Source organism: Montipora foliosa, chromosome 11 (genome assembly GCF_036669935.1).
Source record: "Montipora foliosa isolate CH-2021 chromosome 11, ASM3666993v2, whole genome shotgun sequence".
Taxonomy (NCBI): domain Eukaryota; kingdom Metazoa; phylum Cnidaria; class Anthozoa; order Scleractinia; family Acroporidae; genus Montipora; species Montipora foliosa.
The window spans coordinates 22,534,426-22,551,925 of NC_090879.1; the positions used below are offsets into that span (position 1 = coordinate 22,534,426).

General features: G+C 39.0%; 2 protein-coding genes across 19 annotated transcripts in view; both read left to right on the forward strand.

The window, feature by feature from the left end:
• LOC137975368 (RYamide receptor-like) overlaps positions 1-4,487 on the forward strand; it is a 35,533-nt gene extending 31,046 nt beyond the window's left edge. For 9 of the 10 annotated variants that reach the window (XM_068822473.1, XM_068822467.1, XM_068822466.1 and 6 more), the window contains one exon: positions 1,293-4,129. In XM_068822473.1, coding sequence (XP_068678574.1) covers positions 1,293-2,057 — 765 coding nt within the window. In that variant the 3' untranslated portion in view covers positions 2,058-4,129. Of the gene's footprint in view, positions 1-1,292; positions 4,130-4,329 lie in introns of those variants that run through there. The other variant, XM_068822476.1, reaches the window with a different exon arrangement.
• A 5,414-nt stretch (positions 4,488-9,901) lies between these two features.
• The window catches only part of LOC137975786 (tachykinin-like peptides receptor 99D), a 19,445-nt gene continuing 11,846 nt past the window's right edge, over positions 9,902-17,500 (forward strand). For 3 of the 9 annotated variants that reach the window (XM_068822973.1, XM_068822971.1, XM_068822974.1), the window contains exon 1: positions 9,972-10,016. The gene's annotated coding sequence lies outside the window, so the exon portion shown is untranslated. Of the gene's footprint in view, positions 10,017-11,318; positions 11,857-17,500 lie in introns of those variants that run through there. The other 6 variants (XM_068822977.1, XM_068822975.1, XM_068822978.1 and 3 more) reach the window with 4 other exon arrangements.

Below are 17,500 nucleotides of genomic sequence, written 5' to 3' on the forward strand. Positions count from 1 at the left end.
GCTGTCGTCGTTGCTAAAGATCTCAATTGATACTGTGAAAATCATTTAACTCTCTGATAAAGTTAGGCTGTACCTGACAAACACATTAATAAAACAAAAAATGTAAATTTATCCTCACAGCAGTACAGCCAGTCTTGCATCATTATATTGTGACTACATTCTAATGCAAACATGTTGTCTCGGTTAAAATCACTATCGATTATCATGTGCGTGAAAACTGAAATTTTTTGGTTCTCGTATTTTTTCGGCCTATCCAACAATCTTTACTAACATACAAGCTATTACACACTCACTCAACGGGAGATTGTGGGCTAAGCCTGTGCAGGCTTCAAAAGGTAAAACAATGCGAGACTTCCTAAGGTCCGATTTAAGGCCGATTTATAATTACACGGTACGATTTTTGTCGCATGCGACAACGGCTCACGACAGGGCCACTACGATTGTTGTGGACGTCAGAAAAAATGTAGTAGCATTTTAAAATGGGTTTAAAACGCTGCGACAATCGTAAGTCGTGTCGTAGGCCTGTCGTAAGCTTCTCGCATGCGACAAAAATCGTATCATGTAAACCGGCCCTAAAACCTCCTTTTTGTATACTTGTCCGTTACAGCTTAATTTTTCAATTTTCATCAATCTCGACCCCTGAGCTCTTCTCTTGACAGAGCGAGAGAAGAGCTCTGGGGAACCCTGAACCAAAGTGTCTTCTCATTGGTTTTCGTGAACAACAATCAAAATCGTCTGTAATTGGTGCATTCATGTTAGCACGAGGAGTGAGCAGGCGCCGTAAGTTTTTGGCTGTGAGAACCCTACGGCGCATGTTCTCCTACACAGAGTTTCCAAGAGCCTTGGGTCGATCCGAGGCTCTGGTGACGAGAATGAATTTTCATATGAAAAGTTATAAGAATTTTTTCCAATTGTTATATGAGAAGTTATGAGACTTTTTTTCCTCTTAAAGCTCTTTGTTTAAGTAAGTCAGATGCACAAAATGCCTCTGCATTTAGGTAAAGGTAAATGTACACCTTATTTAACGTCGGAAGTTCCTTTACCCTCTAGAGCGAGGGTATTCTGCCAGGAAGCCGATAGTGCGTTCATTTTACCTCCCTCTTTCCATAAGTACTCCGTTTTAAGGGTATTTAATGCTATCTGAAGCTACGCAGAATGTAAGAAGTCGAAGCAAGGATGTGAGGTCACTAAGAATTCAACTCGGGATCTCTCGCAAAGAATTAAGGCCGCGAGCTAACCAACCGTGCAATCCTTACTCTTATATTTATAGCGATACGTGATCCTCTTTGTAGGTAAAATTCCTCTACCTTGGACAGACCTGGCTCTCGGGAAGTTTTGGTGCAGTCACTTGCAAGTTTGTCCATTTCGCCGGAGCCCTATCAATAGCTGCCTCCATAATCACGCTCGTATTTATCTCGTTGGATCGGTATTTCGCCATCCTTCATCCTTTTGCTCACGTTCCTGTTATTCGCAACACCAAACTGATCACCTCTGTCATTTGGATCTTTTCCTCGCTGTACTTCTCGTTGTATCTGGTGTTATATGACAGCGTCCCTGCTGATAAAGGTGACAAGTGGGTTTGCAAAATGGTTTGGACTTACTTGTCCAACAACCACGAAACGCGGTCCAAGATTGGGAGGGTCTTTTTCATGATCACGTTTGTGGTGCTTTATTTAATCCCACTGGCTGTTATAGCGGCGCTTTATATTCCCATTGGGCGCCACTTGTGGTCACGCAAGACTCCCGGTGAGACTACGGCGCATCAGGAACGTCAAAACCAGACGTCAAAGCGTAAAGTATTGCGCATGCTCATTATAGTCGTCTTGACATTTGCACTCTGTTGGTTGCCGACCCATATCATACATTTGATGATTCACTATTACACGGACACTTTTTTAGAACTTGTGAAAGTCGGCCACTTGGAAGCAAGTTTTTACTTCCTCTCGCATGCCAATAGCGCCATTAATCCCTGCCTGTACATCTTCCTCAATCAGAGATTTAATCACGAATTCAAAAACATACTTCGAAGACTTTGTTGTCGTCCAACAATGAACTGATATTCTACCCAGTAAAAGTAATCCCGTTAAATCCATTCCAGTTCTTTGGAAAGAACTACGTGGCGCACAAACGCACAATTACTATATTTTTTAGCTTTGGAAGCACTGAAGGGATTCCTGACAGGAATCCTCCATTTATGGATGACCAAAAAACAACTGAAAGTGCTTATTTGACTTTGATCATCTTATCTCTTTTTCGTTGAACCGGGGATAGAGTTTTGAGCCAAACTGGCAATTTTGTATCGTTCTCCCTTGCAAACGCAGTTGAAAAGCGATTACAGGCCCACCTTTAACCGATAGGCATTGCGTGCCGTGGAACAATTTTCAAAATTCCACTAAAGCTGAAATTCATCCAATCCGATCGCTGCGATAAGCAATGCGAATTTCCATACTAAAAACAGTCGAAAAGCCTGTCGGTTGAAGGTGGGACTTTTAAGGTGGCTGGAACCAGTTTCACCACTTTTATAGAGACCTTCTTATTATATGGGTTATAACTACTATACAGTATCACTTAACAGCAATGTTATGGTACCACATCAAACACCAATTATTGCTTAACAAAATGCGCTCACTATTTTTACGTAATAGCTTACTATGGCAACATGAAAGCTCTCCAAAAACACCCTATATTTCGTCTTTACTTGCTTACATCTCAAAAATGAACTCGGTGAACCCCATTTTTTTATTATAGTACCGAGAATAGTAATAAGCAGATTGAGATAGAACTATCAGCAAAGTTAAAAAAATTCTTGGGAGCCACTTCAGAGCTACCTTAAATTTTCGATAATTTAAGGTAGTGCAGTTAGTGTTATCTCAAATTGCTAATATTACTATTTTACAATAAAAAATGGGGTCACCGAGTTCATGTTTAAGATATAAGCAAGTAAAGACGGTATGGTATCATAACATTTTTTTTACGTGATACAGTTTTGTAGTGACAACCATTCTAAAAAAAAGGTCCTAAAAAGTAGTGAAACTGGTTCCAGCCACCTTAAGTCGTTTTGTTTCCTGTAACAAAATTAATTTTATGACGCGTACATTGACTTTAAATGGTCACAGTAACGCTTTATGGCAAAAGCAGGGTGTCGATTTTAATGAACAGCATGGTTAATCCCCAACAGAGATGGCTGAACCAATGAGTCGAGAATTGCGTTATCCAATGATCAATATTTAAAAATGAAAAAACGCTCAAAGAAGAATACTGAAACAGAAAATTACAAATTTTCCATAAACTTGCCAAGTGGTCTAACTGTCGCTACATTTTTCTTGAGGAATTTTAGCAAGGGAATAGTTATGTCACGCTTTGGCTGGGCTTTTCGTCCTTGATTACTGGTTTGTTGTCGTTTCTATTTCTATTCCCCGGCCGTTCCTTCCCAATATCGAATCGGGGTACAAATACGGGAAGGCGTGCGAAGCAAACGAAGACGGAAGGAAATAAATACGTGAAGTATCATATAAATAAAACAAGCGCTATCTACAACGTAAGTTACCAATACAATCACTTTTCCATGTGACACCGGCACCGCGGCAGTTAAACCACTGAAACTGTTGCTATCCTACTCACGTTCCGGCAAAATTCGCCATCTCGTTTAGAGTGGACTTAAGAATCATGGGATATATTATTCATGGAGAAACCCGCTGAATTACATCACCACTGACTCTAATGCTTTTTCTTAAGGTTCCGAAGAAAATGCACGGGGCGTTATAGAAAATCCTCTAAATGAGCGCTTTCACAAATCAACTGTGTTAAGAGGTCGAAGTTACCCATTTCACAGCAATCAAACATGACAAGATCTCTGATTATGGTGGTCAGGTAGTCTGCAACCCTTGTTACAGTTCATTTAAAATGAAAATCATGACTATTCTACAAAAAGTGCTCTACAGGCTGCTGTTTAAAAGGCGACTTGTCTCCCTCCTAAATGATAAAATGCGATGATTATATCTTGTGTTGCTCGATGACGCGCTATAAGAGAAGTGGTACCTTTTGTAAGTGTAGATCAAAAGTAAAAGATAAGCTGTTGAGGTGGATAAAACTATTTGAATATATATGCAATAAAGAGCCCTATAGCTACAGAAAATCTGTCTTTTTGGTTTCTTTGTCTCTGCGATCCTAGGTCATAAAAGAATCCTTTAGGATCTACTTCTCTACAACCCTTTGCCACCATATTGTGTGATGGTGAAGCTGATGCAAAGAACATAGTTATTTTTTATTTATAACGCGTTGTCGTTTATAAGACCGCGTAAAATTGGTGTTATTTTCTATTTTCGACAGCTGGCTTGGAACAAGATCCCACGAGCTCCCGTTGCCATCTCAGATTCTTTAGTGGTATCCCAGTGGCCTCTATTGTTCAAGAAAACCTCCTCTCCTACAGTAAAGTGACCGGAGGAAAAGTGTTTATATCAAGAAAATTAAATATTGAATTTGAATGATTTTTGTCCCCATCGATTTAAACACATGATTTTTTTGGTCTTCAAAGTTAAGCTCAAATAACGTGGAATGACACTCCCCTGTTGAAGCCCTCTTCACGATCGACCGCAGTTTTATCTCCATTTGTTTAAAATGTAAGTGCCGTCTGTTAAAGACTAAGATTCCATAACCTTGACAACCATCGAATTTCTGCATTTTTTCAAGATTCCCAATCGAATGTTTCTTTCCTTTACTTGACAAAGTTTTTGCTCAATGCAATGTTTTAAACATTTAAAACATCAACGAAACAAAGAATAACGCTTTTCCAGTGGTAAATTTGGTATCCTGCGCTTTTCTCACAAATACGAACAAAAAGGGGTATTTACAAATCTAAAAGATAAACACCAACCCAATATATAAGAGTTTAATAATCATCCCCGCAACTACAAAGACCAAAACATATTCAATTGATATTTATTCCGGTTTTGGGGTCAGAAGCTATTTTTTTTTTTTCATTTGCTTTCAATGAATGGTTAATCTGCATTCAGTTTGAACTGTTTGCTTTAATTATCATTACAATAAGACAAATGTTCCTTGAATCATTGAAAACAATGGACCTGCAAAAGATAAAGGTACAAATGAATCCTGTGAGGGTCATGTTATTATCTCTAGAACTTTGTTTATGTGGAATCTTTATACCGGCCAACTAACAAAAATGACCCCTCCGATATATAACTTCGACGTAGCTCGATTATTCATTCAATTGGTGATAAGCCAAGTAGATGTTTAATCTAGAATTTGTTTGCTTAAAAGAGCTAAGACATATCTTAATAATCGGGTAAGGAATCTATTATATAATACATTAATTCGGCCGTTATTTGAATATTGTTGCACAGTGTGGGAAAACACCAAAAATGAAAATTTATTTCGATTATTAAGAGTCCAAAAGCGTTTTGCCAGGTTAATCGTAGATGCTAGGTTTCTGATAATTCTGTTCAACTTTTTAGTAAACTAGACTGGTTACCTATTGATGACTCCATACGAATGAGAAATGTTTAATGCACAATTTTCCTTCCCCCCCCCCTCTCTCTGATTTTACTTTCTTGTGGATGGCGGATGTGCCCTCAACTTTGCTGGGATCATGTCTTCTTCTCAGTAATCGCGACACGACATTCTCTGAGCGTGAGGAAAATAATCGTCTTGCAGTAATGACTCAGGTGACTAGAAGATAAACAGCGTTATTTATTTCTCCTGTTTCCTCTACTGTGTTATCGATCAATGATAAGCAGGGTGGCCATTTAGAATATCATTGCGTGCTTTTTATTACAAACGACTTCATAAAAAGGAAAAGAAAGGAAAGGAAATTTATTGAAAGTGTCTAGTCGTTCTAGCGCTGGAGTCCTGGAGCACTATCTTGGGACACTGTAAACTGAAGTCAACAATTAATGTTGGTTTGTTTCAATTGCAAGCTTGCAAACAAGAAACAATCCATGTCACAAACCATACAGTATACGAATAAATAAATTTCTCAGTTCAGGATGAAACCCTTTTCGAAAGAACCTTTTCCGTGAATAATGAAGCACAAAATAGACAAGCTTTCTTTCAAGTAATTCTTCACTGTCACATTTCCAATTTTTTTTTACTTGAAGACTGTGCAAAGTTGAGTACAAAATAAATGCAAATTGCCAGACAACTGAGATGCGACTTCAGTAACAATGTGATGCATTCAAGGCGTTCGATGCCTTTTAAACCCATATGGAATTTGCCATTTGGTTTCAGTCTTGTATATAACACCACAGTTAGCCAAACAACGTTAGAAACAAAGCCCATCTGATGATATCCGACCGCAAAAGATGCAATTGTTGTCGAAGACCATTACTCGTCGCTTTGAAGATTGCAGATATTTATTTTTCACCGCCTGTCTTGTTTATCCGATTGGCTTTTCATTATTGAGCTCCATAAGATTATCTTTTTTTAAAGATCCACTAAAACGCTGCCATTGCAGGTTAAGTTAAATATTCTACTGTCTCCACCGGATAAAATCTATGCATTTGTAGTACCCCCTCAAACTTTCCAGACATGCACGCACAATACTCTACACACCATGACACTACTTAGTTGGGGTGGGACAGGAAAGACTTTTCATGACACCGAAAAAATTTTTAAAAAATACGGAGAAATGAAACGCAGATTCCGACTGGGTTTGGTAACCCAGTAATAAAGCAAGTTAAGATCAATAATATACTGCGGACGTAGGGAACCTCTATCGGGTGAAGGTGATACTCATAATAAATACTGTTGGGACTATATTGTCAAGTGGTGGCACGTCTAAAAAAACTAAACTGAAAAACCTGTTTCAGTGTTCCCTTCTCATAGAAGTTGTTGGGAATAATAATGGCTGATACGTTCACGTACTACAGAAGCCTCAGATACGAACTGTTCGAAAAGTGAAGGAGATGTGCTGGTAAGTGTACTAATAGAGTTTACAAAACATAAAAGTGAGGCCTGAGTCGCACTCAAGCCCGGAATTTTCAGGCATTCATGTCACTCTTAAGTTTCTCACTTGGAGGGCGGACATGCCAGCCCTCGGAGTGGACATTCATGAATTGAGAAACGTTCATCAATTCTTTTTCTCATCTGAACTTAATATTTACTTTTCATTCTTAATTTTAAAATTTATCGCTAAGAAATTAAAATCAATATATTAATTTCGAAGAGTGATGTTTTGCAGCAGTTTTTCATACAGCTGCAAAAATTTGTCGGTCTTCTTGGCGATCGATTGCTTTCAAATCAGTTAGTCTCAAGCCGTCCCACAGCCGCCGGCTTGCGAGTTTATTGGTTGGATGCTATTTTCATGCTCGTCACTGCAGCCGAGTTCTTCTAATCGTAGAAGGGGAAGGTAAACTTGGTGTCAAACAGAGTAAGTTGCAGCCAATAATCTTAAAACTCTATTTGAGATTTCTAAAAGGAAACACTTGACCCATCTATGCGTAATAGAAGGAACTGTTAGAGGAAGAACTCTCTTTCCTAGATGGCCGGATCAGCTCGGGCCCACCGGCAAAGCATTTCTTTGAACCCGATTTGTCACTGATGCATATGAGTGAACACGCCTCAAATATTTTCAGTGTACCGTCTAAGAGGTTGTTTCGTAAATAATTATGGACTGGCACGGGTCTCTGGTCGGACAAATACTCAGGGTTTTACAATGAAACGAGAAGAGAGGACTGCCTTTCCTTGTCGTCGCGGACAATTAGGAAACATATACCGTACTTTCTGTATCACTACACGTGTCCAGTAATTCATAAAGGCTATAAATAATACTGATATATCAGTAAACGAACTACTCATAATCTTCGATTTGTTAATTGTCTCTATCCGGCAAGCACGCAGCAAGATTTCACGGTAACTGGTTACTCGCTGTAGCATTATGATTTCTGCAGCAATTCGGATCTGCTGTACTAAAGTAATAAACATTTTACATTTAATGAAATGGGACTCGTACAAAAGTAAAGTAAAGTGGTGCATTTATATAGCGCCCTTATCACTAACGTCTCAAGGGCGCTTTACAATGATCAATTTACCCCCAGCGGACTGGAAGCATATACAGGCGCAATTTGCAGCCGCTTCTAAGCAGTCCATGCATGCTGGTACTCATTTCACCGACCTCGGAAGGATGGAAAGCTGAGTGAACTTTAGCGGGAAAGAAGGTCACCAAATATTCCAGTCTCGGCAGAACCGGGAATGAAACCCGGGACCTTAGGGTTGGAAGGCAGAGATCTCACCACTGCGCCAACCCCTCCGCTCTAAAAAGAAGATAAACAGCGTTATTTATTTCTCCTCTTTCCGCTACTGTATTATCGATCAATGATACGAGAGGGCAGCCATTTAGAAAATCAATGGTGTTTTTTATTACAAACAACAGGGAAAAAGGGAAAAGAAAGGAAATGAACTTTATTTAAGTGTTTAATCGTTCTAGCGCTGGAGCACTAATTGGGGACACTGTAAACTGAAATCAACAATTAATGTAGGTTTAAGGAAAAAATATGACGTAATTTTCGACCAATCAGGGCGCGGTCATCTTCCGTAATTACCTGAGGTTCTTCTCTGGATAAAAGCCTCTCTCCCCAATCCCTTAGTACTTTCCTCAAAACGAGAACTTGGTCCCAGGCTGACTTGAGTCACCTTGCGGCAAAGCCAGAAAATAACATTTAATGTCGGAGCATGAGTTTTTCACGCTTTCCTCGCGTCCTAGACATGAGGGGACGCAAGTTACTTCTACTGTAAGTACAGTTTCACGCTGAGAGCGTTTTCTTGCGGTCGGGATAGGCGTTATAATCCCCTATGTCCGAAAAAAATTTCTGTGATCTCCCTGCATCTACCAATGTGATATTCCAGATCTAATATTTACAAATACGTGTCTCAAACATCTGGAAAATGTTGTCATTTGATCAGTACCATTTCACGTTTCACAATTTAACGGATCAAAGGTATGGTTGTAATTATTTTAGTGGAGATGGCGCAAAAAAGGGTTGCAGTCCCTTTACTCGGTTATCCTCAGAAAAAATATTTGTGGCATAAGCTCACATCAATACTTTAAAAGCGGGAATTTTGTGATTTCACACTTTCCGGAAAAATATTGAACAAGTACACATTGGATTTCTTGGCTGATCCAACGAATCATGGAAAAGCTTTATCTTCCGCCTATTCCAACCTTGGCTACGTCCTTCGGTTTTTTGGCAGGAATAACTCGACAGTTAAAATTACGAAAGAAAGCTCCCTTAACAACGACAACGCGGTTAATCAACTAAAGAAATTCGTCAACGGTTTCGGTTTAAAGAATCCCAATTTTTTCCGAAGACGTCAGTGGAGTAGTTACTGGTGCCAAAACCCGGTCAAAAAAAACCTATCGTAAACACATATAGAGACCCACACGTCAAGCACAAAGAGCTTATCTGCCCAGCTGTTTACCTAAGAAACCTGGAGTTGGTAAATCAATTCGATCTTTGACCCAACAAATAAATCACTAGAAGAATTCATTTAATGAGGAAATTGTTCAAATTTTAGTAAGTACCTTTGAAGATCATTATTAACACTTACAATCTTAAGTTATCTCCAGTTGAGTTCTTTGAAAACGCCAGTTTTGAGTGAGGCAGGGGACAGAGGTCAATGAATGAGTCACTAACCCAAAAGAAACGAAAAATCACACCCGTAAGTCGACCAATGAGAAAGAAAACTACTAATAAAACAAATTTCTACTTTCGCGCTAAAACACGTTGCATGTAGGTATTTCGAATTCTGATTACCGATCCCGCTGTTTGTGATATTATTTTCTTGTTCGGATAAATCGTTGATCGAGGATTATCGAGAGGGTATAGCATTACAAAAGCCCTCGATTAACGCGGAGACACGTAATCTATCAAAGTTGAAGAATGTTCCGCCCACATCATGATTTAAAGACTTCGGACGAAGTCGACAAGCGCTATTAATACCGTAATTCACTCCTTCGAAAAACAAAGCACCCATTGAGAATCCCGGAGAAAAGGTGCAAACAGGTAGGTTTTTAGTAAAGGGTAGTATTATGGTTTATCGCACACTTTTTATTTAGTGATCATGAAAAAAACTTCCAACAAACAATTCTTGGTCCAATTCTTGATCCAATCAAAGGAAGACAAAGTGAAAAAATCGCATCTCCTGGCTCCGCGAGAGCTTGTAATTTAAAGCAGGGCTCTATTTCCACAGGATCTTGATATTAAGAAAAAACGATTCAGATAAACATTTAAGCAAGAAAATTAACGATCGTTGTGCGATACGAATTATATTGGATACACTTGACGCCATCTCCATCAAAGCGTAGAGAAACATAAACATTCCGTGATCGGAAAACATTTCAGGGACGCGCATGGTTTAATAATAAATAATAATAATTGTCGCTGCTAATCGCCGTCGCAAAGTACAGCAACGACGCAGCTCAACAAGGTCGAACCGAAAGCATACAATGGCGCCTCTGGCAGCTGCTATACGGTCCATGTCTGACCTTGGAGCACAGCTTACAGCCAGCTGGAATCGGCTGTATGCTGGTTTTTGCCGAGGGGGGAAAACCGGAGAACCCGGAGAAAAACCATCGAAGCAGAGAAGAGAACCAACACAAACTCAACCCACTTATGGTGTCTTGTCCGGGAGGCGAGTGCTCTCACCACTGAGCCATCCCTGGTTTAACACCTACCAACTTCATTAAGAACTTTAAAGTCCTAAAGAAATGCCGTAGCAAACTCGATTGTTTGATCTATGAAATGCTGTGGATTAAAAACAAAGGACCGAAACTGAACACGCAACGGATTCCATTCGCGCAAAACTTTTTACCTGAATGCTTTCATGCCAATTTATTTTCTCACTTTCTAAATCTATAAATATGCCTTTCTGTTATTTCTAATTTATTTATTTGACAATGATGACATGAAGTCGTCGAAACGTCATGTTATTTTACTATCTGATATGATATGATATGATATGATATGATATGATATGATATGATATTTTATTATTTATGCACGGTAAAATCATCAGCTAAGATTACAAACAATGCTAAAATCTAAATTACAAAAGGTAAAATTTTAAAATGATTACAATAAAATACAATTAAACTATATTAATTCTAAAGCTGCTTTCCATGAATGCCGTGCTTTATACTAAAATATGTCTTTAATCAGATTTTTGAAAAGCCCAAGAGACTCTGCTTGTCTCGCTTTGAGGGGTAAGCTATTCCAGACAGTAGCACCTCTATAGCTGAAGCTGTTTCTATAATAATTTGTCCGCAGAAACGGAACATTAAGCTTTCTTTCAGAGTCTCTTAAACTATAAACAGATTCGCTGTTTGTAAATTTAGAACATAGATATTCCGGTGCTAGCCCCTGAAGACACTTATAGACCATTGTGGGCAGCGCAATTTGTTGCTGGCTAACTAGATTTTTCCAGCCTAAAATTTTGAATAGCTCGCTAGCATTTGCATCAAAATTAGAGAAGGTCAAAACTCTGGCTGCTCTATTTTGCAGTTTTTGTAATTTGTCATGTAACGTGATACCACAGTTTCCCCAGACGACATTGCAGTAGTCAAAGTGCGGTTGAAGTAAAGCGTGATAAATAGAGCGCAATGTCGTCTGAGGAACGAGATGCCTTACACGTTTGAGGGCTCCAATTCCAGAAGCTACTTTCTTTGTCAGTTTATTGACATGGCTACTCCAGTTAAGATTATTATCAATAAGCACGCCCAGGGATTTAGCAACAGAAACTTGAGTGATAGGAGCACCATTAATCTCGGGAATTGGAGGATTTGTGAGAGCATACAACCTCTGCCTTGATCCAATCAGCATAAATTCGGTTTTTGTCATGTTCAGGGTAAGTTTGTTTGCTATCAACCATTTTTTAACATTTTCTAGATCATGGTTAAGACTTGATTCTATGTCGCCTGTATTGTCACCCGCATATGTTAGGTGGGTGTCATCTGCGTACATCCATGGCACACAATTCGTTAGACAATTTGGCAGATCATTGATATATAGCAAAAACAACAATGGACCCAAAATAGTCCCTTGAGGGACGCCGCAACTTAGTGAGCAAGTTTTAGAAAGTGATCCATTAATGGAACACTTTTGAGTGCGGTTGTCCAAATAGGACTTAAACCAGTTGTAAGAAATGCCATGTATGCCGTAATTATTTAATTTAGATAAAAGGATCTCGTGATTAACCGTATCCTTATCCGTGCTAGTGAGATAGTTCAGATAGCTGTTGCCATCTGAAGAAGGAATATCATTAGCAAGTTTCGGGCCAATGGTAGCAAAATAACGGTTACATTCGTGCGCTATTTCTGCCGGAGCTGTTACTGATTGCTCATCTACATTCAGTTGTTTCACAGACGTTTCCACGAAATTTCGGGAAGACAGCTCATTGATGATCCGCCAGGTTTTGCGGGAATCACCCTTATGCTCGTTTAGCATATTTTGATAATAAACTTGCTTCGCTAGCCTAGTCGCACTATTGACTTTGTTCCGCTGTCTTTTAAAGTGAACCCAATCATTAGGATTTTTTGATCTAATTGCTCTGAGTTTCAAAATATCTCGATCGTGCATCTGTTTTTTAAGCTCGGAAGTAATCCATGGGGAACCCCGCGCGCGAACACGAGTGGTTCTCAATGGAGCGTGCTTGTTAACAATAGCCAAAAAGGATTCCTTCCATTCATTCCACATATCATTTGGATTGGAAGAATTGTTTATGTGATCCCAATCTTGAGATGCAACATCGCTACGAAGTTTATCACGGTTAAAACTTCGAAAATTCCTATAGGTTATATTAGTGTGACCCTTACTCTGTCCATTAATGGCTAATTTTCGATAGACATAGACCATGCTGTGATCGCTAATGCCAATATGACGCACACCTGAGCATAACACCTTGTCAGGACAGTTAGTAAAAATTAAATCAATCAATGTTGCAGAAGTTTCGGTTATTCTTGTTGGTTCTGTTATGAGTTGTTGAAGACCATAAACATCCGTGATAGTTAATAATTTGCGTGTATCGCTATCAAACTGGGATGCGGCCATATTGCAATTTAGATCCCCTAAAAGGTAGAATTCAGTATTAAGGGAATCCAATTTCCCAATCAACTCTTCAAAGGGTGAAAATATACTAACAAGCGAATTAGGTGGTCTATACCACGTAGCAACAATAAATGATTTAGAATGAGGTTTGCGTATTTCAATACAAAGGTTCTCAAGACTGTCCATGCAAAGATCGTTGCGCACCGAAAAGTTAATTGACTTTTTTACATAAAAGCAAACGCCCCCACCTCCATATGTAGTTCTATCACGTCTAACTATATCATAACCAGAGATACTGACCTCATTATCGGTGATGTATTAATTTAGTTTAGTCTCGTTAATTGCGAGAACATCTATATCGTTACTTACGAGAAAGATCTTGAGTTCATCAAGATGAGTGGTCAATTTATTTATATTCAGCGAGGCCAGCTTAAAACCGCGTTTGGAGGGCAATACTCGAGAACGATCAATAGGATTTTGAGTCGGACTTCTCGATGACTCCTGACTGTTGCCTTCCAACGGCACGGCATTAATGGAAGGCATAGTAAAAGTTCAATGCGCTAGACCATGATAAAAATTCTTAAAAATAGCAGGCAAATCAGAACTTTAAAAAAAAAGACAAAACTTTTAAGATTATACCACATGTTTCGACAGAAATTTCTGTCAGCTTCAGTTGATTAATGTACAAAACGTTAGATAAATCTTAAACTATCCTTTTAATTCTCACATTGTCACGTGTTATGTACATTCCGTTGTTACTAGCATAATTAGCACTTGTTCCTACTTATAAATTCAAGTTCTAACGCTTTGTACATTAATCAACTGAAGATGACAGAAATTTCTGTCGAAACATGTCTTATAATCTTAAAAGTTTTGTCGTTTTCTTTAAAGGGCTCCATTTGATGAAAAACTTGAACCTTGTATTTCGTGGATAATGGAACCAAAAGGTCGAGACAGCAGAAAGCAAATCGTTATCGTTAAGAAGATTACGACATTTTTTAATTTCCAAGACACGTTTTGATGTTACGAACATCACCTTCAGTTCCAGAATATTTGAAAAATCGTTTGCACTATATAACAACTAGGCGAAACATTCATAAACATTTACTAAGCTCAGAACGTTGTCGTCAATCTTGCTGTGAGGATTGTTTCGAAATCCTTGATTCCGCCCCTACTAAATTTCAACTTAAAATTAAGGAGGTTATGCATATAAATCGGGAAAAGCCTAATTTAAACCAACAAGTTCATCACGTTACCTGACACTTACGCTGTAGGCTTTACATTCTTTCAAACACTTTGTAACTCACTCAAATATGTAATTTTTGTCACTTAATCATAATTAATTATGCATGTTTCGCCTTGTTGTTATATAGTCCTAACGGTTTTTCAAATATTCTGTAACTGACGATGATGTTCGTAACATCGAAACATGTCTTGGCAAGAAAAAAAGTGTCGTAATCTTCTTAAAGATAACGATTTGCTTTCTGCTGTCTCGACCTTTTGGTTCCATTATCCACAACATAGCAGCCAGATATGAAGGACGCTTCAACCTTGAATGTATAGTGATTAAGAAGAGTAAAACCCACAATAGGATACTATAAATAATCACACCAATGTTCACGGATCTCCGAGTTTCGTAGTAAGAGTTTGGCAAACTGTATTACCTTTCTTTGCCCTCTCTGTTGCTGGAGTTTTTAAAGAAGCTATACCACTTTTTCGTGATCTGTCAAAGTGCAGGAATGGTCCACCCTTAATTCAACGAATTCATTGGGTTTCAGTAAAGAGGTAACTGGGTTGTGTCAACAATATCGACTCCCTATGTAAAAAGAGTGGAGGCAGCCACGTCCCAATTCTAGGTAACTTAACCCTTAAAACTGCTGGCTTTTAGTCTTCTGGTTTCTTCTTCTGTTATCCATTGTATACTATGCATACTGTTTCTCTGTGCTCACTGTTCCTCGGTGAATAAGTTTCCTCTGTGCCTACTGTTCCTCTGTACCCTCTGTGCCCACTGTTCCTCTAAGCCTACTGTTCCTCAGTAAATAACCACTGTTCCTCTAGTACTATTTCTCAGCCCTCAGTTCTTCACTGCTTTCATGTAATGATTAACGCTTTCACTTTCCAGTATATGTGTAATGATTAACGATTTCAGAGCCCGGTATATGAGAGACAAGGTGGCACACCTCAAACAGTTCGATGTAACATGAAAAGTAGGTTTAGCTTTTTACTAGATAATTTGTAACAATGTATGTTCGTCTTTTTCATCTGAACTGGAGAGTGACACACCTCAAACAGTTTGATGTAACGTGGAAAGTAGGTTTAGCCGTTTACTAGATAATTTGTAACAATGCATGTTGCGTTTTTTCACCTGAACTGGCGGGTTTTTATTGTCTTTAATCATGTTAATAGCCGATAAGAGGCCGTCCTGGCCTGTAGTAATGCTTCGAAAAGGTTGCGTTAGAATGCATAAAGCCACCTAAGCCGGAACGGCCAAAATTCAGAGATTTTGCCGAGTGCGCTGCAAAATGTACATGTACATGTATATATTAATGTTAATTCTTATTCCAGTACGTAAAGGACAAATCGACCCTTAAATGACGGCAAACTGTGATATAAAGTTGCCTTAATCTTTCTTTTTTTAAATATGATTGTCTATGAGTCACAAAGTAGTGTTGTTTCTTGTATTGTACATCGTTTAATACTCCTTCACCCAGTAGCGGTTTTGTTCTTACCAAATCCTCCCAACGATTACTTGCAGGTGTAGTGCACTCAACTAAACCCTCAATTCTTTCTGGACAAAGTTGTAGAGTCGCTAGAACCTAGTTTAATGGCCTAGCTCCAATGAGTCTCCTGTAGGGGAGCATTCCAACTAGTAAATGGAAGATCATAGGTTTGACTACTTTGATGGAGCACTCGCGGACTGTTTTTCCGAGTTTGCCTGCGACATTACCGATGAATTCATATTTCTTCCGCCAATGAAATTACTATGGCGATCACGTGGAACCACTGGCGGGAACGTACGATAGTCGTTTTCTATTAAAAAACTAACATGACAAAGCTTTAAAGAAAAGCAAAATAAATGCTAATACAAAAGGAGTACTCAAACCTGGATAAAAATGCATTATAGCGAGAAAATTTTGTTCAGTGCACTATAAAATAAATCGTAAGATCTTTTCCAAAGTGGAGTCAAAGGGAAGAAAATTAGATCCCAATAAAAATTTTTGAAAGCTCTCTAAAAAGCTCGTTTAAAAAACGTCACCATAACCTATTAATTCCTAATTGAAGTCGATTTAGATGATGCTATTTTCTTTACAATTCACTGTCGCCTCGATTGCCCAATGCACACAAAAATTCAACATACGTCAGCGCTATTGGCAAACCAGAAACAGAATTAAGACTAAACGCTTCAGCGTCAGTGATTATGATAGTGAGAAGGCCAAAGGAAAGTAAACCGAAGCAACTACATCATCTGTCAGAGAGTAACTTAAAGTGCTACATATTCCCTATGATCATTAGCCCTAGTAATCGAAACGACCCCACAGGAACAGAGTAAAAAGAAATTCTGACCAACGTTGCTGGAAGCTTACGAGAAAATTAACTGCATTCTAGGGGAGAAGAGCGGGAAATTTTTGTCACTGTATATTGGCAACATCCTTTGATTTACCATTGTTTTCAACAGTTCTCTCACTACCGTGCTAAACTATAAGGATTTTCCCATTTCAGGTCTTAAGTGTGAAACAATGTTGTACTTGTTTCTTCGAGTAATTTCCGCTGAAATGTCTCTTGCAGCATTTCTTGTCGCTAATAGTGGTTTCCTTTTCTTCCACTCTTTCCTCTGGTTTGATCTTTCTTCGTTAGTGTTTTCACATGTCTAGATGATTTTCTTCCAATTTCGATCCGCCATGTAGGGATGGCGCAGTGGTGAGAGCACTCGCCTCCCACCAATGTGGCCCGGGTTCGATTCCTCGACTCGGCGTCATATGTGGGTTGAGTTTGTTGGCTCTCTACTCTGCACCGAGAGGTTTTCTCTGGGTACTCCGGTTTCCCCTCTCCCCAAAAACCAGCATTTGCCTTGATTTGCGTTGATTGTTAATTTCACTTTACAGTGTCCCCAATTAGTGCTCCAGCGCTAAATCCACTACACACTTAAATAAAGTTCCTTTCCTTTCCTTTCCAAACAACCCTGTAATAATTGTTTACGGATTTGACGTCTCGTTCAGCGCCATCAAAAGAGAACGCACAGTTCACTGAGGATCATATTCTCTGGAGTTCTCTGGGTCGTTTTCAATAAAATGACCGCTCCATGACATTGCAACGGATTACAACACCTGCAGTGTCAAAACTTGCGCTTCTCAATGAAAAGTATGTTAGGAATCCTAGTACGCCGTACTAGCATTCCTTTGAAGTACTCACATGCAGTTAGGGCTTTTTGCGTCCCATCATGCTTC